Source organism: Vipera ursinii (assembly GCF_947247035.1).
Source record: "Vipera ursinii genome assembly, chromosome: 1".
In the NCBI taxonomy this organism is placed as follows: Eukaryota; Metazoa; Chordata; class Lepidosauria; order Squamata; family Viperidae; genus Vipera; species Vipera ursinii.
This window is the reverse complement of record NC_139512.1, coordinates 262671136-262687098: the sequence shown is the minus strand read 5'-3', so window position 1 is coordinate 262687098 and position 15963 is coordinate 262671136. Positions and strand designations below refer to the sequence as shown.

At 38.1% G+C, this 15963-nt stretch overlaps 1 protein-coding gene across 2 annotated transcripts in view; it reads left to right on the top strand.

Moving 5' to 3' along the window:
- Positions 1 to 15963, top strand: part of PTPRK (protein tyrosine phosphatase receptor type K) — a 414542-nt gene that overhangs the window by 162849 nt on the left and 235730 nt on the right. For both annotated transcript variants that reach the window (XM_083379926.1, XM_083379925.1), the window contains exons 4-5: positions 12499 to 12580; positions 14607 to 14722. In XM_083379926.1, coding sequence (XP_083236052.1) covers positions 12499 to 12580; positions 14607 to 14722 — 198 coding nt within the window. The remainder of the gene's footprint in view (positions 1 to 12498; positions 12581 to 14606; positions 14723 to 15963) is intronic.

Below are 15963 nucleotides of genomic sequence, written 5' to 3'. Positions count from 1 at the left end.
TGCATGCTTGGATATTGGTTGGAGATCATCAAATATACTTGAATTAATTTTGATACAAAGCAGAAGGGACTTGAGTCTCTGCATAGGAAGTTACAATATTCATGGGATTGGGATGAGCAAATATTAAATTTGATAAGTATACTGGATTCAGTGGCTCAAACATGCATGCTTGTTTCTAGTCCCCTAAATGCCTCTTCCTTAATAGGTGTCCTGTTGTCACTTGGAGGTCTATGGCATGGGTCCTTCAACAAGTGTTGGAACAAGTTGTTTCATTTGGAAGTTGTGGGAGTGTGGGAGAAGAGAGTGTAGAATCAGATGAAAGCACAATTCATTATCTTGGGCCTGAATTTGACTAGACTTTATAAGTTAAGATGATCACGTAAGTTTGTGCTTCTTTCTCTTAGCTGTGTAATTTTTAGGTTATATAATATCCTGCAAACTGAAATTAAATAAAATGAAGGTACGGTGTGACCTTTTCAGTATATAACGTGGCTAGGAAAGGAAGGAAACTACTAATTGCTTCTGAATAGCTATTTTGCATAGGTTTCTTTTTAAGACCATTTCCAATGCTTTTTTTCTTTTAATGGTCAAGAAGCATTTCTGAAAGGAAGATAGTAATAGACATGCCCGACTGTATCAGGGCCAACGGGTTATGCTTGTTTTTCCAAAGTTAAGCATCACTAAAAATATCTGTGTTTCTTATTTACTAAGGATTTTCATCAAATGCCTCAATAGTTGCCCTCAAAGATCTTTCATGAGTTCTTTCTCTTCCTTTATAAAGGTAAACTTAGGCAACTGTAGTTAAATTTTAACTGCTGCAATAGTTTCTTACTATTGTGGCTTCTAAGAATAATTTTTGTCATCGAATGCAAAATACTCTGCAGCTCTGGTGAGAAAATGTCTTGTGTTTTCTTTTAAGATGTCTTGTCATTTTCAGTTGCAGTCACTGATATACTAAAGGAACAAAATTAGACTTGTTTTCAACAACAGGTATATTCTTTCATGTTTTGAATGGACTGGAATTAGAATCACCATACCCATTTTTATAAAATACCCTATACATTAATAAGTGAGAAAAATATCTGCTTGGATTTCTCAAAGAGTCACCTAAAAATGAATGGGAAATGTGCTATTTTGCTTGTATCCAATCAAAAATGCAAGACTTTGGACAGCTGTCATCATTTGGCATTTTGACAGAATGTCAAGAGAAGTTTTACAAAATGACTACTAAAAGATGCCAGTTTGGTTTAGTGATTAAGGCACTAGGCTAGAAACCAGTAGCTGGGTGACTTCACTTTTTCTCAGATCAATCCACTTCACACGGTTCTTGTGGAAAATATGAGGAGAAAGGACATTAATGGGAGGACATTAATGGGAGGAGTTACATGATATGAACGTGAAAAGCGGGACTGTAATGCTTTCAGTGGAAGGATAGAGGGTTGAGTTATTTATAAAAACAATAAAGGCAGGATAAACAAAATAAAAAATTAAAAGGGGTCTTTCTGATGCAAAAAATGACCATCACAAAACACACATTTCCAAACTGGTGAGATTATTCCCTAGCAATGATCTGTTCTCCAGAAGTTTTATTTTTTATTAATTATAATATTTTTCTGTTCTCTCACTAAACCAATGTGCTTATAGATTTAAGACAGCTGGAAGTCTTTACAGCCTGCTTGCCTCAGTATAGGGAAGGTATAGATGGATTCATATTGATTTACAGTGCTTATTCCTAATGCCTCTTATAGCTTTGATACATGGGAAGGATGGTGCAATATTATAACTCTCTGTGTCTATTTACCCTCACCCCTTTTCTGAATTCTAAGAGCAATTTTCTTCAGCCTACTGTAACACAGAACTCTTGATACATGGAACACTAGAAAATGTGAGTCAGGAGGACCACTTGGTCTTCCCAAGTAAAATATAATTACCACCTTTGGGAACGTGGACTTTTCCCCCCTGATGTTCACATTTTAATATTGCTTTTCTGAAGCATTTAAAATTATGATCCCACCTGACAAACCCAGGCACTTGCAAACCTCATATGAATTTAGTATTGCCCCATTATCTAAATTTAGATTTTTTGGAAATTGTTGATTAGAATGAACCGACTGCTAACATGGTTTCATTTCATCCACACACCTCTGTAATTTGAAATCTGAAAATTCCCCAGGCAGACTTGTTTTTGCCTTAGGCTTTTGAGATGTACTTCTAGTTCAGGCTTTTTGAGGAAAATTTTATTTGCTTTGTTTGTCTTGGTGTTAAGAATGCCCTTGGGTCACATTTTCAAGCTTCCCCCCCCCCATTCAATAAAAGTGAAAGCCTAGATTTTTAGGCAGTCAACTCCTTTGCTGAAGCTGGAATGTAGAGCAACAGCAAACATGCACAACAAATCCAGAGTAAAACACACCTCCCCTCATGGAGATGAATGTGAAAGTCATGTAACTGAGACTCAGAAGGAGATTAAAAAAAGCTTCCATTCTGCCAATATGTTTTCTATCAGCCACTTTTCTTGTAACTCTCATCTCTCTTCCATTTTACTGTTTGCTTTATAAGTTTTTATACCTTCTAACTCTCATCCTAGGTGCATTTCAGAATAAATTAGAAAAGAATAAGGTCTTTTCTAGGGCTCAGCTGGCAAAATCAGAGAAAGTGAGGAAAAGGTTTGCTCTGGCGCTATATAGTCCATAAATACATCCCAGCTGAGGGAAAACTTCATTGTCTTCTGTCTTAGGTTTGTGAATTCATTGATTAGGAAGGGGTAAGAAAATTTGGCTAAATAGATTTACATTTTGCCTTCCCTCCCAGACGCTCAAAATGGCAGACATAAAACTTTTATCTTCTGCTTTTTCCCAGCACTATATCCCAATTAGTTGAAATAAGAAGACTTATTGCCTGGATGAAGATAACATTGAACCTGAGTACCACTAATGCTAAATTTATCCTTTCAACCACTATGCCACAATAACTGTTGGCCTTAGTTTTCTGAGGGACTTTACTATTGATTAGTATGGAGAAACAATAACAGCTGTAATTTTCTTTCAGAAAGCTAAAAAGTGGATAAAATATGTTGATGTTTATTGAATTAATGTACAGTTACAGGTACAAAAAGAGATGAGGAAATCTGTTACAGAGTTAAAATGACAGCAGAACATAGTTTGAACCCTTTAAAAAATGCCATTTATTTGGGCACATATGCTTGAAATGCAACTCTGAAGCACCTTTGGGCTACGTCTGAATACTGCTTTCCCTTCTCCACTGTGGTGATATACATCATATGACATGGCTATGGCATGTGTTCTTTGCAGCTCTTTTGGAAGATGACTTTATTACAATCAAGATTTGAAATAAATTTGGTACAAACCATTCTGCTGCACTCCAGAGATAAGTGCTGATCTTATAAGTTACTTTATAATTCTTGGGCCAGGATTTAGCAACTTTAGGTTGGGAGTTGAAGTCTACATATCTTGAAATTGCTAAGGTTGAGAAACACTGGTTTGGCCAATACCTGCTTTTAACGGAAATATTCCACAATGAGGTTCATTCCCCGAGCTTGTGGGTTGATTTCTGAATGTTTCATTACCAGGCTAGGTAATATTTTCAGCGAAATTTAGAGAATGTCAGTGTTGGTGTTCTTCTGCTTATAAGGGCTTCATGTGTTCAGTAGGTCTTGTGATGGGAGAGTCACATCAGGTGAGGGTCTTGTGAGGGATCTTTTGACCCTTCATAAGATCCATCACAAGACCCTCACCTGATGTGACCCACACCTAACATCACAAGACCCATCCATTACAATCTTCCAATGCTAAGCCTTGATTTTTTTTTATCATATTGGGGTATTTCAGAATGGTCCATTTCATGGTTGGTAAGAAAGAGAGAGAGAAGAGTAGTTATAATTCGAATCAGTTCTTTATTACCTGGTCTAAATTGTTTTGCTTGATTTTGCTGAAGTTTATTGTTTGCTGGAGAACTATCCCACTTCAGTAACTATGGTTGGACAATTCAGTGGCTGGGTTGATGAAATAAAACATTGCATTTGTGTAATCATTTGGCAGGCTTAAATCCCTGTGGAAAAATAATGGCAAATGGGAAAAACTGCCTCATCTGATTATCATTAGATAAATTTACTAGATAACATTTGCCAACCAACCTTCTTAGGAATCAGACTGATTTGAAAAACAAGTAGATGGCCATTTAACTCCATTTTCAGTTCTCCTGAGAGGTGTGTTTCTTAACTAGCACATCTTTAAGAAGCTACATTACAAATTTTCCACCCAAGTATTTGATTGACTGTTTTTTTTTTTTAAAAAAAATCCCCAGGGTTCTCTCAGCAGAAGATACAGCCTCACAGCATTACTTAGCATTCCAAGGGAAATAATTACGTTTTCATGGTTCCTAAATTAGTGAAGCAAAAATTATCTGGAAGTTTCACATGGGAGAGTCATTTTATTATGTCAACAAAAATTTTGTGGATTAGATAAAAATGCATGTTGAGACATCCCTTCCCAGTTTTACCATTTCAAGGAGGAACTCACGCTGCCTGAAATGATCATGTACTGCAAGTGTTTTCTCTCTGTGTAGTTGTTAGTGTGACTGTGTAAGGCACAGATGTCAAACTTGCGACGTCACATGACATGTTGTGACGTATTGCAACTTTTTTCTCATTGTCGGCAATGAGGTGGGCGCGGCTTTGGTGTGACGCCTCTTGCCCGTGGCCTGGCAGTTTCACACCCCTGGTATAAGGGAAAGGTGGTAAGGGAGGGAGGCGATCTGATACTCCAAAGTTCAAAATAGGGTTATTTCCCTAGACCAAAGTTCCCCAACCTTTTGAGCACCAGGGACCAGTTACGTGGAGAGAGGTTTTTCCATGGACGGGGTTTTCCTTGTTTGTGCAGACCAGTTGCTGGCTGTTGTGACTCAGGGCCAGCCTGTGGTTTCGGCAGCCGGCTCAGATGTGTCGGAGGACTCAGATGAGGGGGAGGAGGACCGTGTGGGAGACGAACCGGTTGATGATGGCGTGGAGGCTTGGCAGAGTTCCCAGCCGGGGCCCTCTTCTCAGCTGCGTGAGCCCGATAGTGCGGAAGATGATGACCCACAGCTGGCCCTGTTCAAGGACGCCCGACGCAGGAGGCAGTCGAGCAGGAACAAACAAAGAAAGAATGTGGGACTCCTCGGGAGGAGGCACAGGGAGACCACGCCCTGAGCTCTCTATAAAAGGAGTGTTTGGGGAGGGGCTGGTTGCTGAAAGCAACTTTTCCGCTTGAGAAGACAAGCTCTAGTGTTTTTGTTAACTGCGTAATTAAATCTTGGCAGAAGCCTTTTAGCCTTGGACGCTCTCCAGTCTCTTCTTTTGAATAGGGGTTTGCTAGAAGAGGGCTGGTTCAGAACACTGGCATGCCGCAGCCCGGTACTGATCCACGGACTGGGGATTAGGGACACCTGCCCTAGACCTGTTTATACTGGTGATATTTTCTGCTGATATTCTTCTTTTTATAGCCATGTGACAATCTTGGCTTGATTTTCCTGCTGCTAGCAAGAAGACAAAATGCTGTCACTTATGCTATTGTTACAAATCAAGAAGAAAGGTAATTTTAAACCTCCCTGGCAGCCTTCTTGGTCCAAGGGTTCTCCAGGAAATTTTTTTTACAGTAGGCAGCAAGTAAGTCTAAATCTTCTAAGGCGTCTTAGCCTGTCCAGGAGGAATTCTGAGTCTTCCTACCCATCACTTTTTTTTCCCTTTACCCATGCTACTAGGAAAACTGTTAACATGTTTTCCTTCCTAAAGCATCAGAATAAGGCACTTAAATCCCTGGGCAAATTCTGAAACATAAGAAATGGCTTTGTAATCATACAGTCTTGCATGTCAGGAAAGTTGTAATAAGAAATTCCTGGCTAAAACCAGTGAAGCTACAGATGGGATCGGGATTTATTGGGAAAAAGGAGACAACAGGAGACAAGGAAAGGGATACATACACAGGACTGAGTCTTCGGAGAAGGGCGGGATATAAATGTAATAAAAATAAAATAAATAAATTACAGAAGTGTGTAAAAGATCACTGTGTTGCAGACAGCTATAGTAAAAGCCCATTAGGTCTAAAATACACAATAGCATAATATTTTATGCTTTAAAGCAGGGGTCCCTAACCAGACCATAAGCTGTTCAGAATCGGGCCACCCAAAACAGCCGTTAAACACACACATGTGCGCATCCCCATTTATGGCACAGTGGACGAGCACGTGTGGACATGCTCCAAGTGGCAGGCTGCGTATTTGCCCACTTGCCTGCAAATGGAGCTACACACTTGCCCGCTGTTCGCCCAGAAGCATCCCCTTTCCCCTCCCCACCAGTCCACAAAGCTGGAAAGGTTGGGGAACTCTGCTTTAAAGTATACTGCTCAAAAAAATAAAGGGAACACATGATAAGACATCCTACTATTAAATACAGTACATTGTGTTGTTTAAGTGTTCCCTTTATTTTTTTGAGCAGTATATATTTAAAGTATATTTAAAGTATAAGTGGTAGTGGTTATGTTTGGTCTTTCTTCCTTTACTTTGCATCTTTAATACTGAACCTAAACTAAAGCATCTCCCTGATAATACAATAACTGGTGGAAATAGTTGTCAGCCGTTCAACGTAAGCCAATTCTGAGGAGAGACACTACATAAAATTATTGTTATAGGTTATAATGGCAGAAGCTTAAAACTTGGCAGAGATTTATGACTCTTCTTCTACTAAAGAGAATCAAGGTGGGAAAATCTTGAATTTTTTTCTTCACACTAACTATCTATCCTGGCTAAGATGCTGTTTATATAATAGCCATTGAATTCCTTCTTCAATTTCCATAGATTCTACAAGTATAGAAATAGACAACTATAAAATTACAGTCTTCTGAGTACAGTAACTAATGTGATTTTATTTTTACATTTATAAAAGAGATAAAGTTGAAAAAATAATTAACTTTTTGTATTTACTTTCGGTATTTTAGTTACCTTTTCCAGGTTCTCAGTACAGAATATCTTCTATTTCTGATATCTAGGGTGTAAATTAACACACGTAGAATTACTTAAATGTTCCTATATTATATTTTTTAATGTTAAGAAAGAGAAACAATTTGATCTAGTAAGTCCTTCATTTAATAATAAAAACCACTTTACCAGAAATGAATCAGGAGCTTCATGAATCAGAATGCATAAGGATTTCAACTAAGCAGAATGAGAGAAAAAATAGCATAAAGTCCAATTCATTTTACTTTCAAGCTGATATATTAAGTTTTCTTCTATGTTGCTGGGACAGCTGTTCCTTCTGCATCTAGTTCTTTAATGTTCTTGACTCCAGATATTAGGAGTGACCTACATTTCAGCTCAAGTTTCAGATAATTAAGCTAGCAAGAATCCATGTCTTCCTGTAGTTGAACAGAACCAAATGATATGCCAGCTAAATGATCTGATAAAATGACAAGGACTATTAGGTTTTGGACAGTTCTGAATTCTGCCTTTCTACTCATCTTGATGTATACTAGAGCTTAGCAAGGGGAAAATAAATTGCAAGGAGAAAAAGAGGAAATATTTGAGCTGCATTGGCTACCAGTTGCCCTCCGGGTGAGATTTAAGGTGCTGGTACTTACCTTTAAAGCCCTACATGGCTTAGGCCCGGGATACTTGCAGGACCATCTGCTGCCGGGAACAAATTCCCATCGTCCAGTACGCTCACACAGAGAAGGCCTCCTCAGGGTACCATCAGCTAGACAATGTCGGCTGGCGACCCCCAGGGGGAGGGCCTTCTCTGTGGGAGCGCCAGCCCTATGGAATCAGCTCCCCCCTGAGCTTCGGATGGCCCAAAATCTCCTGTCCTTTCGCCGCGGCCTCAAAACACTCCTTTTCCACCAGGCTGACCTGGACTGACAGGCATTTTAATTAATTATATTTAGAATTTTTAATTTATTTTTTAGTTTTTAATTTTAATTTATTGCACAGATGATTTTAATTTTATTTTTATCTTGATTTCTGTACTTATTTTGTGTTTTGTTGTTAGCCGCCCTGAGTCCTTCGGGAGATAGGGCGGGATATAAATCCCATAAATAAATAAATAAATAAATAAATAAATAAATAAATAAATAAATAAATAAATAAATAAATTTGTTGGTCAGAGCCATTTATTGGTCACATGGGAAAGTGGGACTGAAATTTATTTTAGAAGTGCTGATTTGATTCTATAAGCTAGCTTTGTAGAAGAAGCTAGCAATATCTTTTTCTATGTCCACCTTTATATAGACTCTTCTGCTTCTCCATATTTAATAGTTTTTATATTGATGCATATTTTGTATGCAACCAAACATTCCAAAGTCTTTCACACCTTAAAATATCCTGTTGTCCCAATGGCTCTATTTGCTTTCAGTGTTGGCTATATCTCTTCTTGTCTTTCAATCCTAATTATAGCTCATTGCAACATTGGGCCTAGTATGTTGTTATATATTGTAACAATAATGGCCACAGAGACCTATTTGCTTTCAATGTTGGCTATATCTCTTCCTGTCTTTCAACCCTAATTAAAGATCATTGCAACATTGGACTTAGTATGTTGTTGTATAGTGTTCACAATATCGGAGAAGAGATATAGAATGATTGCTTTTTATTCCCATAAAGAAACATGGACACAATCAGATTATTGTACAATAACAGGAAACAGTTCATTTGAAGGAATCCAGAATTGAGCGAATAAACTTATGGAATATGCAAGGTGGACAAGAATTTAGGATTTTGTTATCAAGGTGATTACATTTGACAATATTCTCCAACCTGGACTGAGGATGGGGTTTTTTAATATTGTTTTAATCTTATTGGTTTTAGTAATTAATTATGGGGCTTTGTAATTTAATTCTTTTTTAATATTTGTATTACTGTTTTTTATAGCTGTTTTATTGTTGTGAGCCGCCCTGAGTCCTTCAGGAGATAGGGCGGCATATAAGTCCCATAAATAAATAAATAAATAATAAATAAATAAATAAATAAATAAATAAATAAATAAATAAATAAATAAATATAAAAATAAAAATAAAAATAAATAAATAAATAAATAAATAAATAAATAAATAAATAAATAAATAAATAAATATTCTCACTGAGGCTTCCCTAATCAGATTTATTAAAAAGAAAAGAAATTGGGAACAGAAGCATCAGGAATTGGATAGTGAATTTATATCTAGGTTTATGTCAGGCCCAAGCCCAACGATGAACCAATGAGATCAAGTTGAATCCAGTCCTATATTTGCTCACACCACATAGACAGAATCTTACTGAACTAAAATTATAACTTTGTAAACTACTAGATATATTCTCACGGATTCTAGAGTGTGGCTATCCTGAAACTCTCCCCCCCCATCCAGTTTGAGACTGTGCAGTTTCTTAATCTGGGCCCCTCTGGGAAAATTCTGTGTAATATTATTCTTTAGAATGCAATTTGGCAACTGGATAATGTAAATGGTTTCTCCGTTCTATGGCCAAAACATTGATGTTATAGCACTACAACGATGTTTGCTTGCTTAGGAAGTTTCTTCTTGATATTGATTACCCTTTTATATTTTCCAGTTTTACAGTAGCCCTCTAGATGTTATCAGTTAACCAAGTTAAAAGATTACAATAAATATACTATATGGTTTTCTTCATGGTTATTTTATGGGTTAGAACTGTGAATTAAAATGGAATTTCTTTGGAGCAAAGTGATTGCAAGGAGAGGAAATACGCCTTTGAGAAGTAAAAGATTATTCATTAAGTGGTATATAAAGCTGATTATTTTTACCATGCAGTTCTAGCCTGTGAGCGTGCTAATTTTTTTATTATCTAAAACACATTTATTTGCTTAAATAATCTTCTTTATGTGAGATTTCCCAAAGAACAAAATAGCATTTCTAACAGGCTGGCAACTGTTATTCTACCTCTCTCCACATGTATATGTTCACCTAATTTGTATAGATCATTTTATAATTGCATAAATTGCATTCTGTATTATTATCAGTTATCAATTAGTTGCTAAAATAATATGGTCATAGCAACATGCTTATTTTTTTAAAAAAGTAAAACACTTCTGTTGTGAAAAGGGGAATACCTCACTTCTCTTCATTACAAATGTAAGGCTTGTCAAAAGACCAACAATTCATTTGTCAATGTTTGTTTTCTCTGGATTCTGATAAGTGGTGGAAGGACTCACTTTCATTTAATTTAGCACTATTTGAGAATAAGAGAGTACTGTTCATATCTGATTCCCTCCTTCCTTCCTTCCTTCCTTCCTTCCTTCCTTCCTTCCTTCCTTCCTTCCTTCCTTCCTTCCTTCCTTCCTTCGCATAATAGGATATGTTAAGCTTAGATTATACCGAATAATGATTTCCCTCTCTTTTTAGGGTCATTGTCTGTATTATTTACATAACGGAACAACAGAGTTGGAAGAGACCGTGGAGGTCTTCTAGTCCAACCCCGTGCACAAGCAGGAGTCACTGTACAAAAGGCCCCCAACCTTTCCAGGTTGGCAGCCAGAGGAAAAGGGAGGAGCAGGGAAATGTGTGTGCTTGCATGTGTGTGCACATGAGCAAATGGGTATGTGCATGGAGGTGCTAGCGCATGCACAATCGGGCCAGGTGCACCTGCAACGCTGGCACCCACATGCATATGCAAATGGACTGCTAGCGCAAGTAGGGGGTGCTCGCATATGTGTGTGCAATCACCAGCCATTCCTGCAGCCCAGGACAATGTATATCATCATGCCCTATACCAGGGGTGTCAAACTCAATTTCATTGAGGGCCGCATCAGCATTGCGGTTGCCCTCAGGGGACTGGGTGGGTATGGCCTGGGTGGGCGTGGCCTACTGGGTGGGCGTGGCTAGAGTGTGTATGGCCTACTGGGTAGGCATGGCCAGCTCTACATCGTTCGCATGAAGGGTGCCTATGGGGGCCTGGGCAGGAGTGGGACAGATCTGAGGGTCTCTGGCAGAAGGAGGGTCTCTGGGCCAAGGCCAAGGCAGCAGGGGCCGTTCCCTCACTGTTTCCAGGATGGCTTCGCGGGCCGCATGAAACCACTTCGCGGGCCGGATCTGGCCCCCGGGCCTTGTGTTTGACATGTCTGCCCTATACCATTCTGGACAAATGACTGTCCAATTTCTTAAAAACCTCCACTAATGGATCACTCTCAATTTCTCATTGTCAGGAAATTTCTTCTTAGTTCTCTCCTTGATTAGTTTCCATGCATTGCTTCTCCTCCTGCCTTCTGGTGCTTCTGGTGGCAGAGATTGCCTGATTAGCTCAATAAAAATATTTAATGATGTGGCAAATAATGTATCTTGATAAGACTGTGATTAATTAAAATATTTACAACAAAGATTCTTTCCAGTAAAAGAAGCATTGCTTACTTTTCTTTTAAAAAAATCAAATAACAAAAGTGTGCATCAACCTCACCCCCAATTTATTCACTAAATAAATAAATAATCTAAATGTAATGGGTTACATTTCTACCAGTTGGCATCACATTATCAGTTTCATCATTATTGGGGATTGTTAGGCAATAGCCAGATGTTGTATTGTAGGTTCAACCCCTCTACCAGAAATTAAACTTACAGATCTTTGTACTTGAATGATAATGTACAGCACATTGAATTTTACGAGATATCTGGGCCCTGGTGCTCAGTAGTTGAAAGAAGGGATATATAGAGGCTATGAGAATGGTATATACAGCCCATTAAGTTTTCAGAACAGGTGTTACATTAGGATAGATCTAAGTTGTATGTGATAAACTTTAATATGGTGTGATAAACTTTAGCCATAGAAATATCTTAGAAGGAGAAAAGGAGGAGGAGGAGACATTTTGGCCAGTTCTTCTTTCTACTTTCTGCCCCCTTAAAAACTCTACAAGAGGGCCAGGGCATTTGCCAAAATAGCATGGGAGATGGCGTTACAGGTAAAAATTGTCCTTTCTTCCCACGAAATTCCTAAGGAACATCGCCTAAATATGCACCCTTACTTTTTCATGAAAATTCTTAGTCCTTGCTAAGGACTAAGGCATATGAGGACCATTCATAGTAGATAGTAATTCCAAGCTACTGCCCATAATATAATACCTATGGCTTCATTATTTCTTGTGTGACAGTTTTATCACATGCTTAGCAAAGAATAAAGACAGCTGCAGGCAAATTTGGTTTTTACTTTCACTGTCACTGTGGAAGACTTGTCTCCTAGACAATATCATGAAAAAGCTGAAAAATCTTTGTCTCTTTCACCTGGAAACTCTGGCTCTTTTTAAAATGGTAAATTCTGTGTAACAGGCCCCTGAAAAGTGAGCATTGACAAGTATTAATTAAGAATTTATCTCTGAATAAATAAAGAGCTGTGAACATGATTAAATCTGTTCTCAGAACGCTTGGCTTGAATGAGAAAATCCACTCCTCACTCTAGTCTAGACCAATGGGAATTCCTTTGCAGTGTATGTTGTAAACATTTCTTCTTTCTCTTTGACAGGTAATATTTGAGGCTGAAGTCTCAGATGGGAGAAATGGCTACATTGCCATCGATGACATCCAGGTTCTGAGCTACCCTTGTGGTAAGAATGATTAAGAGGCACACTTTTCTCTGTCTTTTCTAAGAGAGGGTCAATATTGTCAGACTGGTGTTTTCATTACTTAGCCATTGGTGTCTTGCTGCTACCACTGTTTTTCTATCTTTTTTTTCCTGATGTGTTAGAAAAAGGAAATGAGAATGTCAAAGTCACAAGTGTTATTTTGTTATCACATTATTATTTCAATTCAACGATTCTCTCCCACTCTTAATGGACTGTAATTAACGTGAAATAAAGGGTGCCTAATAGTTTATTGTGAGCTGGATTTTTAAAATTCATTTTACTCCCCATAATAAAAGCAGGTAACAACAATTTATCAATCCTATTTTAAAAAAGCATTGTGACAGTTCTGAAAAATTTCTGTTTTCGGATATGGTTTCTCTGCTGCCGTTGTTGCTGTATTTGGGGTCATGTCTTTGAAAATTTGGGGACAGGATAGGGATCATGAGTAGACCCCCAGGTTGTATTGAATGCAGAGGCCTTGAAGGACAGGAGGAACAGATCCCGCCACAGTGGTGATCAGATAAGTGGGACTTCAAACCAGTCCAAGAAACTAATGTATGTATACATTTCAGGCAAGCCCTTCCCTACTTCACACAAAGATAAAAGGGGGAGAGGGAGGGCAGGACATATTCAGATTCTGTTACTGTAGCTATTATAATAGCTATGAAAATAGTCCTGACTATATGGCTTTTTTTTAAGTTTCGTATGCCCTTAGTCTGACAGGTTGTATGCACCAGCAAAGCCAAAGAAAATTACATCAGTTCTTCCCCAATAGGCTCAAGGATGGATTTGTTTGTTTGTTTGTTTGTCTGTCTGTCTGTCTGTCTGTCTGTCTGTCTGTCTGTCTGTCTGTCTGTCTGTCTATCTATCTATCTATCTATCTATCTATCTATCTATCTATCTATCTATCTATCTATCTATCTATCGCTTATCTTACCATAAGGTAACGGTGGCTGGCATCCTTTGGATGTTTATACGTTTTAATTGTTTGAAGTTTCCAAGATGCCTCACAGACAGACTTGAAGAAATTAATTATAATTAGTGCATGTTATGGAAGAGTGTAATAACAAGTGAAACTGAGTTTCTGGAAAGTAGACTAAGGATAATTGCTTATCCCTAATCTTTGGTAATTTAGGAACAGGGTATGAAATTTCAAAGCTGCAAGCTAGAATGGAATATAAAAAAACACCCCTTCCCCCTAGAAATTTGGAAGAAGATCATGACAAACTGCATCTGCATTCTTGCAAAACACACACACACACTCACACTCACACACACACACACAAACACAAATCTCCATGTAGTCACTACCTGAGAGAGTCTTTACCTTAATACAGTATTTTTCAACCTCAGCAATTCTAGATATGTGGACTGGCTAAGGAATTCTGGGAGCTGAAGTACACACACACCTTAAAATTGAGGTTGATATTGAGAAACACCAAGGTTGAGAAACAGTGCCTTACTACATAATAAGCCCATACCTTATCTGCTGTCAGTGCCTTTTTCAACCCATTTTTTTTCATACACAGAGTTTTGTCACAAAGCTTTCCCTGAGGCAATGCAGAAAGTATAAAAAAGGATTGTCACTGGCTCAAACAATGCTATGTCTGAGATGCAGATGATATTTACTGACAGGGACTCAACATTCCCCCAATCTACCATAACATACAGCTAATTAAATCTGATCCTTTGTGTTATTAATGCAGTAGTTTCACATTGAATATCGTTGAAATTCACATTCAGATTTGCAATTTCTTCCCATCCTATTTGGCAGGTCTTCTTACTGAGCTAAAACAATTTTTTCTTCCATGTATGAATTTTTTTTGCCCCAAAGACTCAGTGCTGTGTATCTTTGGGAGAATAATAATAATAAAAAAATGTAGCTGAGCATACCCTTTGGTAACTTTTTTTGCTTTCCCTGTCTCTGTGTATCTTTGGGGGGATTTTTTTTTAAATGACTGAGCGTACCCTTTGATAACTTTTTTTTTTGCTTTCCCTATCTCTGCAGATAAATCTCCTCATTTCTTGAGGCTGGGGGATGTAGAGGTCAATGCAGGTCAGAATGCAACATTTCAGTGCATTGCTACAGGAAGGGATGCAGTGAAGAACAAGTTATGGCTGCAGGTAAGGCTCATCCTGACCCATTAATGGCAGGCTTCTGATAAAAACAAAGGAGTCCAGTTTCCCAAAGATTGTATATGACAGACCTTTGACGGGAAATCATTGTTATTTATTATTTCTATCTATTTCAATTTTGTTAGCATCAGCTTGCAGCAAGAACCATTGAAATGCCTCCTTCCTCTATCAGACTTGCACATATGGAATTTTGTTTCCATTCTGTAGAACAGGCAAGAGGAATGAGGGAGAAAACTTCTCCATATCTTCTTTTTCTGTGGGATTCATTCTTTTTAAGTTGCAAGCTGGTCAATTCTGGGTAGAAGATTAGTGTATTGTTGGTAAAATCGAGCTGATAACATTATATCACAAAGCCTGCTCCACATGTTTTTTCTGCCTGAGGAAAAGATCATGGTGCACCTTCTCCCATTCTGCAAAATGGTGAGATTGACTGTTCAGGGGTCTTCAAACTTGGCCCTTTTATGACTTGTGGACTTCAACTCCCAGAATTCCTCAACTAGGCATGCTGGCTGAGGAATTCTGGGAGTTGAAGTCCACAAGTCATAAAAGGGCCAAGTTTGAAGACCCCTGAGTTTTATGATTCGTACTGACAATAGGTCAGCATTCCCTGGTATATCTGAAAGCAACAGCCTACTTCTGGGAACAATGAGTAAGGCCTGGGACAGGCACATATCAGTGAACTGGGGCACAGCAGTTGCTGTTTCTGATTATGATATTATTATTATTATTATCATTATTATTATTATTATTATTATTATTATTAATAATAATCCATGCCATCTTTATTTTATACAATTCAAGGCAAAATTGTGAGGTGGGTTTTCGTGCCTAAGGGAAGGCTGGAACTCACGGTCTCACCGTTTTTGTTCCAGTACATTAACCACTGCATAGATGAGGCCAGTTCAGCTGTGCATATTTATAATGTGATAACTTAACCATTCAGGATAGGCTCCTGTATTACAGTAAGACATAATGCAATTTGTTGAGGAATATGATTTAGTTGCATGCATAAATTCACTTATTACGGCTTAGTGTTATGTGCAACCTCGGACATTATGACATTATGACAAACCTTGGTTTAACTTGCCTTTGTTTTTGTTTTTTTTAAAAAAGTAAGGTAACTGAAAATAATTGCATACGAATCTTGTACATAACAGAGTAGTGTAAGCAATTCATAGAAGTAGCACAAGTACTGAGCAGTCTGTGTCCCTGAACTTTACACACTTGTA